The sequence below is a fragment of the Vigna unguiculata genome, chromosome 11, assembly GCF_004118075.2.
Source record: "Vigna unguiculata cultivar IT97K-499-35 chromosome 11, ASM411807v1, whole genome shotgun sequence".
NCBI classification, from domain to species: domain Eukaryota; kingdom Viridiplantae; phylum Streptophyta; class Magnoliopsida; order Fabales; family Fabaceae; genus Vigna; species Vigna unguiculata.
In genome coordinates this window covers 33,205,478-33,219,085 of record NC_040289.1, presented here as the reverse complement: position 1 = coordinate 33,219,085, position 13,608 = coordinate 33,205,478, and the positions used below count along the sequence as shown (strand labels likewise).

General features: G+C 30.9%; 2 protein-coding genes and 3 non-coding genes across 6 annotated transcripts; 4 read left to right on the top strand and 1 right to left on the bottom strand.

Annotated features, from left to right (window-relative positions):
- Window positions 1-133: 133 nt before the first annotated feature.
- LOC114170954 lies at window positions 134-238 on the top strand. Its single transcript, XR_003601305.1, has one exon. It is a non-coding gene; the product is annotated as a small nucleolar RNA Z152/R70/R12 (small nucleolar RNA).
- Window positions 239-575: 337 nt separating this feature from the next.
- LOC114170949 lies at window positions 576-673 on the top strand. The gene has a single exon (XR_003601300.1). It is a non-coding gene; the product is annotated as a small nucleolar RNA Z157/R69/R10 (small nucleolar RNA).
- A 4,200-nt stretch (window positions 674-4,873) lies between these two features.
- LOC114168753 (F-box protein At2g27310-like) lies at window positions 4,874-7,209 on the top strand. Of its 2 annotated transcripts, XM_028053672.1 has the most exons (3): window positions 4,874-5,580; window positions 6,317-6,772; window positions 6,881-7,209. In XM_028053672.1, exons 1-3 carry the CDS (start codon window positions 5,113-5,115, stop codon window positions 6,908-6,910), a joined length of 954 nt encoding a protein of 317 aa, XP_027909473.1. In that variant the 5' UTR covers window positions 4,874-5,112; the 3' UTR covers window positions 6,911-7,209. The 2 variants fall into 2 exon arrangements, with proteins under 2 accessions (XP_027909473.1, XP_027909471.1); XM_028053670.1 differs by having other exon boundaries at window positions 4,880-5,580; window positions 6,317-7,209.
- Window positions 7,210-10,450: 3,241 nt separating this feature from the next.
- On the top strand, window positions 10,451-12,562 carry LOC114168525 (photosystem I subunit O). The gene is made up of 4 exons (XM_028053378.1): window positions 10,451-10,645; window positions 10,738-10,816; window positions 10,910-11,089; window positions 12,283-12,562. The coding sequence occupies exons 1-4, from the start codon at window positions 10,570-10,572 to the stop codon at window positions 12,371-12,373; spliced, it is 426 nt and encodes a 141-aa protein (XP_027909179.1). The 5' UTR covers window positions 10,451-10,569; the 3' UTR covers window positions 12,374-12,562.
- Window positions 12,104-12,175, bottom strand: TRNAQ-CUG. The gene has a single exon. It is a non-coding gene; the product is annotated as a tRNA-Gln (tRNA).
- Window positions 12,563-13,608: the final 1,046 nt, after the last annotated feature.

The window sequence follows — 13,608 nt, the reverse complement described above, 5'->3', positions numbered from 1 at the left end:
TTTTGTTTCAAAATTTGTACACTTGACCTTTGTGTTCGTAGTTCTAATTTGATGAACTTGTTCTTAATTCGCTATTTCTATCACCTGAATTGATGGGTTTTGTTACATGGTGAGTACTAATGTTTATGTTAATGGTACTATGATGAGATAAAACACTTTTGTGTTATGGGCAGTGGACGTAACCATAAGTTTCGCCGTGAGCCTTAAATTTGAACGACTTCTCCTTCCACTGAGTACCATAGTCAGAGATTATTTTTTTTTTGCATTAAATCATTGTAAAGATAATTTGAATGAATGTCTAAGGGTTAGGCAATTTAGGAGCAGTTGTGGTCATCCTGATTGATGGTTTCATCACCATACCATTTTTTTTAGAAACGGCATGAACACTGTTATTTCACATGAACATCTGTTATTTCACGTGAGGAGGAATGTTAATTGAATTATGGTTGCATATACTAAATATACTGGGTTGTTTCATATTCTTTAGCTATATGATTATGGATGCACTTTTTATTAAAATCATAAGTATGAAAATTAAGCATTTGTGAAATTAACATTGGACTTTATAATTTGATTTTTGTGCTATGAAGAGGCAATTTCGTGGACTAGAGTTTCTGATCTGGGAATATACTCAGAAGTTGATTATGAAACCCTTGGCTGTCTGAGCATACCAAATCTTGGATTACCTAAAATTACATGCTTGACAAACAGTTTTTTATTCCATAACTTTCGTTTGGATTTGATTTTTTTATAAAATTTTTGTAGTTTATGATGATAATTTGAATATCTTAAATCTTTACCAACTTTTGAAGTTGTTGTTCGATTGATAGACCGTTTTAGAATTTGATGAAAATATATTAGCAATCTCTCAATATTAGAAACAGCTTTTGCGCTCAATTGTAAAGAAATGGGAAGAGGAGAAAAACAATAAAACTGTGCATTTACCAATTTGTAAGGCAATAATAATAATAACTTTATTATTATTATCATTATAATAATTATTTTTATTATAATAATAATAATAATATATAAATTATTATATTAAGTAAATGTTATTCTAAATTAGTATTTTTTAAACTTTAAATAACAATTCACATTTTATTTTAAGATAATTTTCATTAAATATATTTAAATTTATATCAAATTTATTCTTTGGGTAAAATGGTAATAATCTAGTTTTATTCAATAAAACATTTTTTTATATCTTTCATTTGATTATATCAGAGACAAATTTTTATTTCTCAAAATCAAATCATTTTTTCCTTACTTCAAATGATTTCATCTTCTCTTCCAAATTCACTATATCAAATCCATCTTCAGTTCAAACACAACAATTCTCACTTGAGATACCAATAAACTAGAAATAATGTTAACTCAATATTCAAGAAAGAAATAATGTTAACTAATTCAAAAAATATTCACATAAGAGAGGTCATGAGATAAACAAGAAAAAAATATTAAGTAATTCATTTAAAGGAAGATTTTGTATCCCTTTAAATGGAATCCTCCTAAAATTGACTTATTCATTTTGATCTTAATTAACGCCTATGAAAGGAAAGGATATAACAAAATAGTAATAGTAATCATATGTGAGAGCAAAAATAGACCCTATTTGTTTCCAATGACAAAATTTGAGACAAATTTACATAATTAACTGTATTTTTAATATGAAAGATTATATAAAAATAGATTTTAGAGATAAGCTTGAAGAATGCTATGTTACATAGGGGTCGTGGATTCTAGTCACTATAACAACATATTTACTTTTCTTTCCTCTTCTAAGAAGAGTATTCATTGGTGATTGATAAAATCTTGGTATGCATTGGTGGCTGATAAAGACTTGATATGCATGGCTGATAATTAACACATTGTATTTTTTTTTTTAATTTAATTGTGATTTTGTGTGAAATTCCTATAAAAATGAATGTATTAAATCTGTACAGATTATAAATATCTCTTCTCATTCATGGACACTCACAGTAAATATCTCTCACCAAGTAACCCAACCTTTAACATCAATTACACTTAATAAATTCGCCATCAATGCCCAATTTCTCATTGCTGTGCACATTACCAATCCTAACTTTGATTGGATAAGAATGAGAAATTGTAACCAGAGAATTTTATGTCCCTTCAAATAAAATCAAATCATCTTAAAATTGACTCAGTCATTCTAATCTTAATTAACGCTTATGAAAGGATATAACAAGATAGTAATAATAACAAATTTGTCATATAACAAGTATTAAGATGGACTAAAAAACATTGAAATTTACTATTCACATGTGAGAGCAAAAATAGGCCCTATTTGTTTCCAACGACAAAATTTTAGACAAATTTACATAATTAATTGCATTTTTAATATGATAGATTATATAAAAGTAGATTCTATTTAATAAATCCAACGAAATATTTATTTAGTAATTATAATATAATAAATACATAATTTGCATTTTAATCTATAACAATATATAATATATAAAGAGAATTTACTTTTTTATGTTCACATTTCAAAATTCTAATTTTATCCTTTAAAATATAATTATTTATTAAATTTTTAAAAATTGACTATTATTTTTACAAACTTTTTATAAAATTGTCTATCTTTATTTTTTCTCTTTTCTTCTATTTATCAACAATTTTTTTCTTATTTTTTCATTTTATTTTTAATAAATATAATTTTATTTTATATATTTACTTAAAAATAATATCATCACCTACTAATTACTTATATTTAAAAAATGTATACACAGACAATGCGTCTAGAGTGTGTTTATGCTAGTATTTAATAAAATAAATTAATTTAATATTTTAAATAAATAATATTTTATTTTATTTTTACTTTTATTTGAATTAAAAAAAAAGTGAAATGGATCATAGTTCTTGCACACGCCATCTGTATTTTCTTTTGGCAGACTCTATCCTTTTCTTATTTGGACATCAGTTAATAGTTAGTATGAAAAAAAAAAGAAGGAAAATGTGTCTTTTTGGAGTGATTGAAAAGGAGAAAAGTGATCCAATTGCAGAAAAAGAAAATGGCAAGAAGAAACCGTCATTTCTCCTTCACAGGTTTACACGTTGGAGGCATAAGGGGTGGTTCGGTATTAATCCTTTAGACAACTCATCACCAATCTCACAGAATTACACAAAACAAAAACCTCTTTTAAAATCACGGACAGTTTTTGAGCGTGGGGAAAATAAAGCCAAAATCAGAGAAGAAAAGTAGAGGGTATTCAGCACATACATCACGAAAATTTGTTACAGATTCCAAATATACATCGAGTAGAAGAAGAGGAAGCAGGAGAAAAGGAACCCATCAGAGCCAAAAAGGAAACCAATCCGGGACCAATAACACAAGGAGGCTACAAGAGGTAAGCCCCATTCGATAATTGAAGGCTCGGATGAATATGATATTATCTTGTGCTTGAATGAAAATGATGATGGTTTGTGCTGGATTTGTTATGCTTTTAAATTTATATTATACAAGTGTTAATATATTTTTTGTCCATCAATATTTATCAATATTTAGTAAAAATTAGAATTAGTCTTTTTTCAAAATTTTGATCTAATTTAGTTTTCTAATTTTATAACTGTATGAATTTAATTTTTATAATCAAATTTTGTTAAATTTATTTCACGTTTCAAATTCGTTTCATGATAATATTTGAGTTGTTTACATAGTTTTACATTTACTTCAATGTGAGCTAATAACGTGTCAAATAATATAAATAACTCAAATGTTATCATGAAATACATTTGAAACGTTAAATAAATTTATCAAAATTTAGTGGAAAGGACTAAATTCATGTCATTATAAAGTTAGGAGACTAAATTGGACCAAAAACATATTTATCATTTATTAAAAATGAGGAGAAAAGAAAATGTATTAAATTTATAATTCTGTTCACCCTTCAACGTGTAGAAGAGTCATAATTTATAATAAATTACGCCACTATAGTTGCTGAACTTTCTATTCATTTTTCTATACTATCTTGGAATGTTAGATGAGAAAGAAATAGAATGCAAAACAACATTAGAAAGGTCTGCAGCTTATCTCATCAATTTTTGAACACTGGTCTGTCTTTGAAAAGAAAAAGAAGTGCTTTTAAGCATAGAGACAATGCAAAGGTAATCCAGAACATTCAAATTTTAATTTAGGATGAAACAATAACTTTGAAGATTATATATTATATTAAATCATTCTTTGACTATTAATATAGTATTTCATTCTTTTATTATTAAAAAAAATTATATTGTATACATCTAGGGTTGAGTGAAAAATATGCAACCTTACAGTTGCTATATATTTAATTTGATTTTTGTTGAACTTGTTAATTTGTTAAGACTGTAGAATTATAAAATAAAAGTAATTGCGGGTTCAACAATTATGAAATATAAAATTAATTTTAAGAAAAAGGAAAAAAAAAGGTAAACCATTAACAAAATATTAACTGCTAACAATTTTTATAAAAGAAAAAAATTGTTAAGATTGTGAATTCATTTAAACAGTGATGGCTAAGTAAGCAAAATTAAAAATTGAAATTAGGTAGTTGATTACTTGCTCTTTAGCCGCCAAAATGGAATATAGACTAAGTTTTATGACGTATGAGCCACTGAACCCTACCATTACCCCATCTCATCATTGATTTTAATTCTTTAAATTTTATATTGCATGCAACTTTCAATATATAATGCTATATAATATTAGTTTAAATTCTTAAACAAAATAATAAAGAGTCGACCAATGATGTAGCCACGTGTTAATCATGAATAAAAGCTTATCTCATCTTCATCGGAAACTGTAATGTTCTTATTGTGTGTTTTTTTCTTTAATATATATATTTTTTAGACTTTTATTTTTAAGAGGTTTATTTTAATATTTTTATTTCTTATAACTAACGAGATCTTCCATGAGAAGTGCCGAAAGCTGAATTGGACTATTGGACTTTCACAGCCACCATTGACTTGACTCGTGTTTTTCATTCATTCATTTCCAATATTTTCCTTTCATACTTTCCGTTAGGATTCCCTCAACACATCTTCACTCTCTTAAGTCTATTGCACGTGCTTTCTTCCCACGCGAAGAAACTGAGAATCTGGAACGCAACAACCATGCCTGATACTACCTCGCCACCGTCGGAAACAACCCAAAACACTTCAATCTTCGCCGCGCTCCACCCTGACATCATCCACGCGCACATCCTCACGCGCCTCGACGCCGCCACGCTGGCATCTGCTGCATCCGTATCCTCGCTCATGCACCGCCTCTGCACACAAGAGGATCTCTGGCGCCAAATCTGCACCGCCACGTGGCCCTCCTTGCGCGATCCCATCGCCCGCCGCGTCATCTCCACCATTCCCGGTGGCCACCGCTCCATCTACTCCGACGCCTTCCCATCCCTCCATCACTTCTCTCTGCATCCCCGCCGCACGCCGCCGCCACCGCCAGAGGAGCTTATCTCCGCCGTGGACATATATTTCCAGGGAAGGCCCGTGTTCTCGCGCGTGAAACGCATCGAAACGCAGAAAGACTGGTTCCTTTCCTCGCCGCTGTGGGTGGACGCTCTCGAGCCCAACGAGGTAGTTAAACATACTTTTAATACCAGCTCGATCTCTAAACACAACATTTGAACTAACTAAGAGCTATTAAGAAAGTTTATTAATTAATTATGATTGTTGTCTTAGGAAATACTAATAAAGAATCATTTATAAATAGATTAATGGAAATAGTAATTTTATGTTATTAATATCAAGTCTTAATTAATGTGCATGTATTTTAAGGCGTGCATGAAAAATAATAATTAGGAATGTACTAAAAAGTTAAGACAACTATTTAAATTCTTTACATGACAACTATAATAGGGCAAATAAAGTTGTTACAATAATTTGTTACAACTATAATTGTGAATACAAAAATGAGAGAGGAACAAAATTGTAATTATTATTTTTATTTTTAAGCTAGACTCAATTTTTCATTGGTAAAAGAATAATTCGTAACATTTATAATTTACGAATTCAACTAATTAATATTGTTTTAATGAAAAATAATTAAAATAAAAGACAATTAAATAATAGTCAGATAAAAAAATAAGAAAATTGCAAAAGAACACGTAAAGATTACGGAAGTAATTTTTTTTACGTAACTAGAATTTATTAAACGTTATAATCTTTTATTTATTGCCATCGCTCCTCTTGTAATTTTATTTGTAATTTTATTGGAAGTCCAAACAAAAGAATAACAATAGATAAAATATTTTTTTATCAGTAATTGGTGACACAGTTAGGGAAGAGAATTGATGGTTGATTTTTGTTGCAGATGATTCCCACGACGGTGAAGTTTACGAGGAAGGAAGAGAAGTGGTTGAAGCAGGTGGAGGAGAGTCTGAGCGTGAGCTGGATTGTGGTGGATCCAACAGGGAAGCGTGCGACGAACGTTTCGAGCCGGAGGGCGGTGTTGGCGCGGCGGCACTGGCTGACACGGGAGGTGGAGGTGTTGTACGCGGCGGAGATGGTGAGGGAAAGGGTGCAGTGCGTGGTGAAGGTCACGTGCGGTGGGAAGGTGGGAGGGGAAGTGCACGTGAGGGAGGTGAATCTGGTTATGGAGGACACGGAGGGGCGGCAACTGAGTGGGAAGGAGGGTGTGGAGATTCTGCAGAGAGGCATGGAGAGTGGAGTGAGGAAGAAAGTGGATGCGGTGAGGGAGAAGGAGAGGTTTGAGAAGTTCACGTGCTTGATGAAGGAGAGAAGAGAAAGAAAGTTTAGAAGAGAGAAAGCACGTGATCTTCTTTCAACACTCTTCGCTTTGCTTCTTTCTCTCTTCTTTTGCTTCCTCCTTGGATTCTAACCTTTTAACTCTTCATCGTATACCTTCGTTGTACAGTCATTGGAGAGGAAAACACCGTTTGTTTGAGGGATTGTTCACCATGCCCAACACTTTCTCTATGTCATCGTCCGGTTGACGGTTGAGGAAAGAGTGCACTAAGTAAAACGGTTCGCTATTGGGCTTACTGACCCAGGTTCAAATCAGAGAAGCCCAATAATCGCCCAAATTAGAACCCAATTATTTTATCCAACCTATACTTAAAAAAGTTCACAATGTACAATTTTGTAGTATCTTCGTTACCAAATAAATTGAGCCACGCTTAGTACTATAAATTGATCTACACAATAAAGTTATGTAGTATAAACTACAAATTATTTATCGTTTAATGTGTTGACCATTATTCTTTCCTTACCTTTTTAAGCATTAGGAGATAGAATTATAAAGCTATTGTTTTGAAAATTTAAGTTATAGAGACTTAGCGTAGTTGAATTAGGAAATTTGATGGTTAGAAATAATGACTATTTTTTAGTTGAATTATGATATTCTTACTCCGTTGTCAAACAATAAACACAAAGCAAATAGAAAAAAGATATTCTAGTTTCAGATATTTTAAATTTTAAGTTGTGAATCTTTTCGAACTTAGTAACTAATTGTTTAGATCAAGAGTTTAAAGCTCTAATATGAAAAACAAAAGATAGGGAAAGGATAAAAAAATTTATTCAAAGTTAAAATTGTTTGAAGCTAGAAAAAAATCTAACTCCTTTAGGCCTTGGTTTTACTTTTCTATTTATAAGTATTTCAGTTACAAAATCATATATCTTCTAAAATACAAAAATAATAAAATATAAATTAAAGTTATATTTAAAAAAAAATTCTAAATTACAAAATCTATTAATTAAATCAAAACATCTAAGATTTGAGTCCTCTGAACTAGGTCACCCTACAGACGCAAACGTGTCATCTTCCTGCAATTATTATTATTCATATTTTTCTCCATGCATATCTCGGGATTTTAATACTTATAACTAATTAATATGTAGTGGTCATATACATATAACCTATGATGATACTATAATTTTAAACATCTAGGGTCTTTACTATGATGATCTTATGTTGTGCAGGGTATAATGTTTAGATGTCCTAGGTCAGAACGACCTTCTGCCATGCAGGGTATAATGTTTAGACATCATGGGTCTTAGCAAAGACAATCTCCTGTTGTGTAGGATATAATGTTTAGAAGTTTTGGGTCTTATACCCTCTTGATGTGTTGGGTATAATGTTTAGATGTCTTGGGTTTTTACCAAGACAACATTCTATCGTGCATGATATAATGTTTAAACATATTGGGTCTTATGACTTTTTATCGTATAGAGTATAATATTTTGACGTCCTAAGTTGTTGCCAGCACAACCTTCTATCGTGCATGGTATAATGTGTATACATTTTAGGTTTTCGGTAGGATGGTCTTCTACTATTAAAGGTATAATGTTTAGATGTTTTAGATCTTCGCACATAATGGTCTTTTGTTGTGCATGGTATAATGTTTAGAAGTCTTGGGTCTTCGCTAGGACGACCTCTTGTCGTGTAGAGTGTAATATATAGATGTCTTGGATCCTCACTAAAATGACCTCTTGACGTGCATAGTATAATATTTAGCCATCTCAAATCTATGTCAGGATGTTTCCTATCGTGCAAGTTATAATATTTAACTATCTCGAGTTTTCGCCAAGTCGACTTTCAAATGTATCGGGAGCAATATTTAGCTAAAATGATTCAAAATTTTCTTATAATTCTCCCTTGAAATCTATTATAACTTTAAACCCTAAACCGCTACAAAAATATTTTTTAAAATAATAATTTGATTGCTCTAGAAAATTGAGTGAATGATCATGTTGTCAAATAAAATTAAACTCTATACCCTAAAGAAAAAAATTAAAAATCTACCGTACATATAACTACATATTAGTTAATTAAAAATGGTAAAGTGATACTCCACATAAATAGCCACATTTAAGTTCTTAAATGTAAGATAATTAAATTCATAGTTTTATAATAGTTTTATCTACCTTATTGTACTTTTGCAAATTCGAAGTAAAAAAGATAAAGAATAGCTTCATATTCAATATATAAATATTTTACTATACTATTATAAGTGTAATAATATTATTAAAATAATTAATATTAAAATCTGAAAACTTGAAAAAAAAAGTAGAAGAGAAGATAGAATCTTAAATAGGTTTGTCTACTTAAAGATTCAGAATGATATATTTTGTAATAAAATTTAACTAAAAGATTCTAAGCTATAATTATAATTAGTTACAACGTAACCAGTTTCGTCCCAATGTGTCTAAATGGTACTCTCGCTTTTAACTTTGCATCTCCTTAATACCCAAATTAGTTAATTTGCATCAATGTGGTCCCTTTTCGTTAACTCCGTTAAATAAGATAACATATGACTGTGTTGACCAGTTAAGTGAGAAAAAATGTTATGACGTGGCACAGGAGTAATGTGTGATGTGGAATAGTGCAGTGTAAGAGGAAATTGAAAAGAAAAAAAAGGCACGAATTGGGAACAGAATTGGAACGTGTGATAGAATAGGGGTTTCTGGAGTTAGGGTTTACGAAACTTGGGTCATTTCATGCGTAGTGGACAAAATTGAAAGTGTAATTGAATCAAATTGGCAGCTATTTGGGATTGCAGGTGCACAAACCATTTGTTTTTGTCGTTGATTGCATTATTTGTTATTGGGATGGTGGGGTTTAGGGTTAGTAGTTGAATGTTGTGCGTGGTTTAATTTAATGGTGTTTTGGGTATTCTGAAGGAGATAGGTTATGCCAATGTGAAGGAGATGTGGTATTCCATCCACTAACCCAGATACAAAACCAGGAGAATAAACGTTGTGGTTATGTGACCCACACGAACAAGACGACCACGAATGACTAAAACTATGCGACATTTCCCACTTCACTTGCCACCTTACCCCTGCGACAAATCAGCTTCCCGACGAAAAAATGAAGAAGAAGATGAAGATGGGAATGGGAAATTAGGGTTTTTTGAATGGGAACAATCAATTCAAATAGGGCATGACACGTTATCCACAAATTGCCACTGTACATTATTTTCATTTACACGTATCCGTTCTGCAATGCCACATCACTAATATGTTAACGGCGTTTCTAAAAACTTAACAGGATGGACCACATTGATGCAAATTAACTAATTTGGGTACTAAATAGATGCAAAGTTAAAAGCGGGTATCATTTAGACACATTCGGACGAAACTGGGTACATTGCGACTAATTATACCAAGATTCTAATAAAGATTATTATTCGATAAGATTAATAAAAACAGACAAAATTTAATTTCAACCTTCGTACTTTTTAATCATACATGATTTTTATTGATTTTTTAAACAGAATTGTGTCTTTTCTTGTTTTATTCCTTATAATTTACATGAATATCATTTTGAAGATCGAATGTGATTGAATGCATGCCACAAGTTCTTCCACGTGGACAATGATTTTCTTTCTCAGTGGACGAGAGAGATTAATGTAGACCCCACTTTATCTCATAAACTCCACGTGGCGCAATGTGATTGAGTAACGTTGGCATCCATGAAAACGCAATCCAAACCCAATCTAACTCAAAGGATATGAAGAATAGAAAAGAATATGAAGAATAAGAACCCTAAAACTAGCACAGCCACTACTTCCTCACAGCGGTGATTCAGAGAGCAGAGCGAAAATGACAACCTCCTTGGCGACCGTCGCAGGATTGGGTGGCGCAGCCCTGGGCTCCACCGCGTCTCGCCTCACCTCCGGTACGCATGAACGAAGTTATTAAAATTGATTTTGATTGAGTTGAGAAGAGCATGATGCGAGAGATACTGTGTTTTTGTGAATTGTGTTGCAGGGTTCGTGAGAGCCCCTGTGAGTGCTAGGAACCCCTTGAGGCAAGGTGTGGCAATGGGAAAGGGTGGAAGGGTTACATGGTAATTTCAGTTAGAGATTAATTTTGTCTAATTTTGAAATTAAAAGAAAGGGAAAATAGAATGAATGATGACATTTTTGAACGGTGATTGAAGCTTCGAGAGGAATTGGCTGCGGACAGATTACAGTGTGATCGGGTTCGGATTGATCGGATGGCTAGCACCTTCCAGCATACCGGCAATCGACGGTAAAAGTCTGACTGGTCTCTTCTTCGAGAGCATTGGAGCTGAGCTTGCTCACTTCCCTACTCCACCTGCTCTCACTTCCCAGTTCTGGTTAGTCACTTAACACTTTTTTTTTCCTTTTTCCTTCGCTGTATAATATATATTTTGTAGGAGAAAATTACAAAGAATTACGCCTTAATTATTAATTATTACTTTTGATTTCATAATAAATAGTCGATCAAATTTTAGTTAAACAAGATAACATAGTGTTAAGAATGAAAATAATTTTTAATATCACAGCTTGCATATTCACATCTCCAATTTTATCACTGAAACGACTATGAAACTCTTAAAAGTGAAATAAAACCCTATTGGAGTTTCTTTTAATACTCTTAATTAACTACTGCAACAAAAATCACACCCAAGAACGAAGAGAAAGGTGAATAGTGGGAATCATAATTGGTCAATATGATTTTAAATAAGTATTTGAATTTTTTTAACTATTTTTTTTACGTAAAATTAATTATGAGTATATATTTAGATAAGAAATTCAAACTAAATTTTGATACTAATTTGTTCTTGAAATGAAAATATTTAAACATGGTTTATTTTACTTCAAAAATCAATTTTAAGATAAACTTTTCTAATTGAAGAACCTGTCCTTTTCTAAATTAATTTAATCTTGTAAGTGTTCAACTAAATAAACACTTAGCGGTATTCCTTCTTTTAAATACTTTTTTCTTCATTCACAAAACTATACATCGACGTCGTATTTACTGTGTTTATTTAAGAGAAACAGATTTATTTTTTTTCAAAACCACAAAAGTAATTTTTAAAAGTAATTTTTTTTTCAACAATAGCTCCAACCAACCTCCTGCTAACTAATATTTTAACATATAATTATTCATTTCACTTATATTATTCAATGAGATTGAGTGATAGTTAATTTTTTTTTATTTTGGCTGGTTAAGATTTATAATAGTTTTGTCTACTTTTAAGGAAAAAAAAAATATGAAAATAGTGGACTTGGGCTCAGAGTAAAGCCCATTTTGTTCAGTGGCAATGGACCAAAATAACATTTAAAAATATAATTATATAACTAAAATAAAAAGTTTGAAAAACAAAAGGTCCCACCGAGATTTGAACTCGGGTTACTGGATTCAGAGTCCAATGTCCTAACCACTAGACCATGGGACCATTGATGAACTATAATGCAATTTATAAATATATTTTTGTAAAACCGTCAAAAAATTTAGAGCAAGATAAGACATAATAATTATTTGTGAGACAAATGTTATTCCCAGGTTATGGCTGGTTACATGGCATCTTGGTTTGTTCCTGTGTCTCACTTTTGGGCAAATTGGTTTCAAGGGAAGGACTGAAGACTACTTTTGAATTCCAAACCTATGCTCTGTTTTCACTTTCTTTTTGTTTCTCCTTTTGTGCCTTGCAATTGCAATCTATGCTGTATAACTCTATATGCTACCTTTTACCTTAGAAATCTGTGTAATATTCATAATGTTGTATATTATTATTGCTCATGTACTTTCTCCTTCCTCATCAATGTCCCACCTTTCACTCCTACCATTTTTTTCAAAGGCTACTCTTTAGTTTCACTAATTTATCATTGTCTACTTATTGATCAAGAAAAATAAAACCATCTCAATTATGCCACTATTTTAGAAATCTAAGAGTTGGGAATTGCATTAGTTACTTCAATGAATGTCTAGTACCCACAATACAACAAATATAACAAATAAGATATATAAAAAGAAAAGAATATGTTTATTAGTTAAAATTATTTTAAAGTTATTTCTTGTTCTTTTAGCAATTTTTCTATGTTTCAAAACTAGTTAGAAGATGTCACATTATGTTGTAAGAAAAAATTGTCAAAATTTAGTTGTCAAAATATCACTCTTCATGATGAAACATCAACAATTTTTTTTTCTTAAAAAACAATGAGGTGGTCAAAGTTGCACTTAACAATTATGAAACACACAAGCCGGGTGACAATTTTTTGCAACATCATTCTTTCTTTCATAAAGCATTGTCCCACATACACAATCTTTGAGTTACTCAAAGAAGATGAACAATTTTTGAAATTAATATGTACTTATGAGTATGCCATTTATGGATAGAGAAATTTGTGTGAATAGAAGAGACGTCTTAAGTCAAAAAGGTAATGGTGAATCAGAAGGAAGATATGCGACTTTAAGAGATCTAAGAATATTTCTTGTGAAATATTATTATTTATCACTTTTATGTAACTTTTGATTCAGCAATTCGAGTTTGTAAGATATATTATAGAATTATGGGGTGGGAATAAATTTATACATTAAATTTTTAATATTTATATAGATAATACTTTTATTGGAACATTTCGTAAACATGGAAAAGTGGTATAAAATGATATTGCATTCTATAATTTTTTTAATGACGTACTTTGAGTATTGTTTTCATCTTATTATTATATCATTTCTCTTGGAGTGAATGGTATAAAGTAGTAGAAATAACTATTTATAATTTATCATTGTCTTATATATGTTTTTAGTTTGCGTACAATTAGTGAATTTTGATTTTGGTTATGAAAATTTTTGTTTTGTTTTAGGTATTTCTAAAATATAATAAAA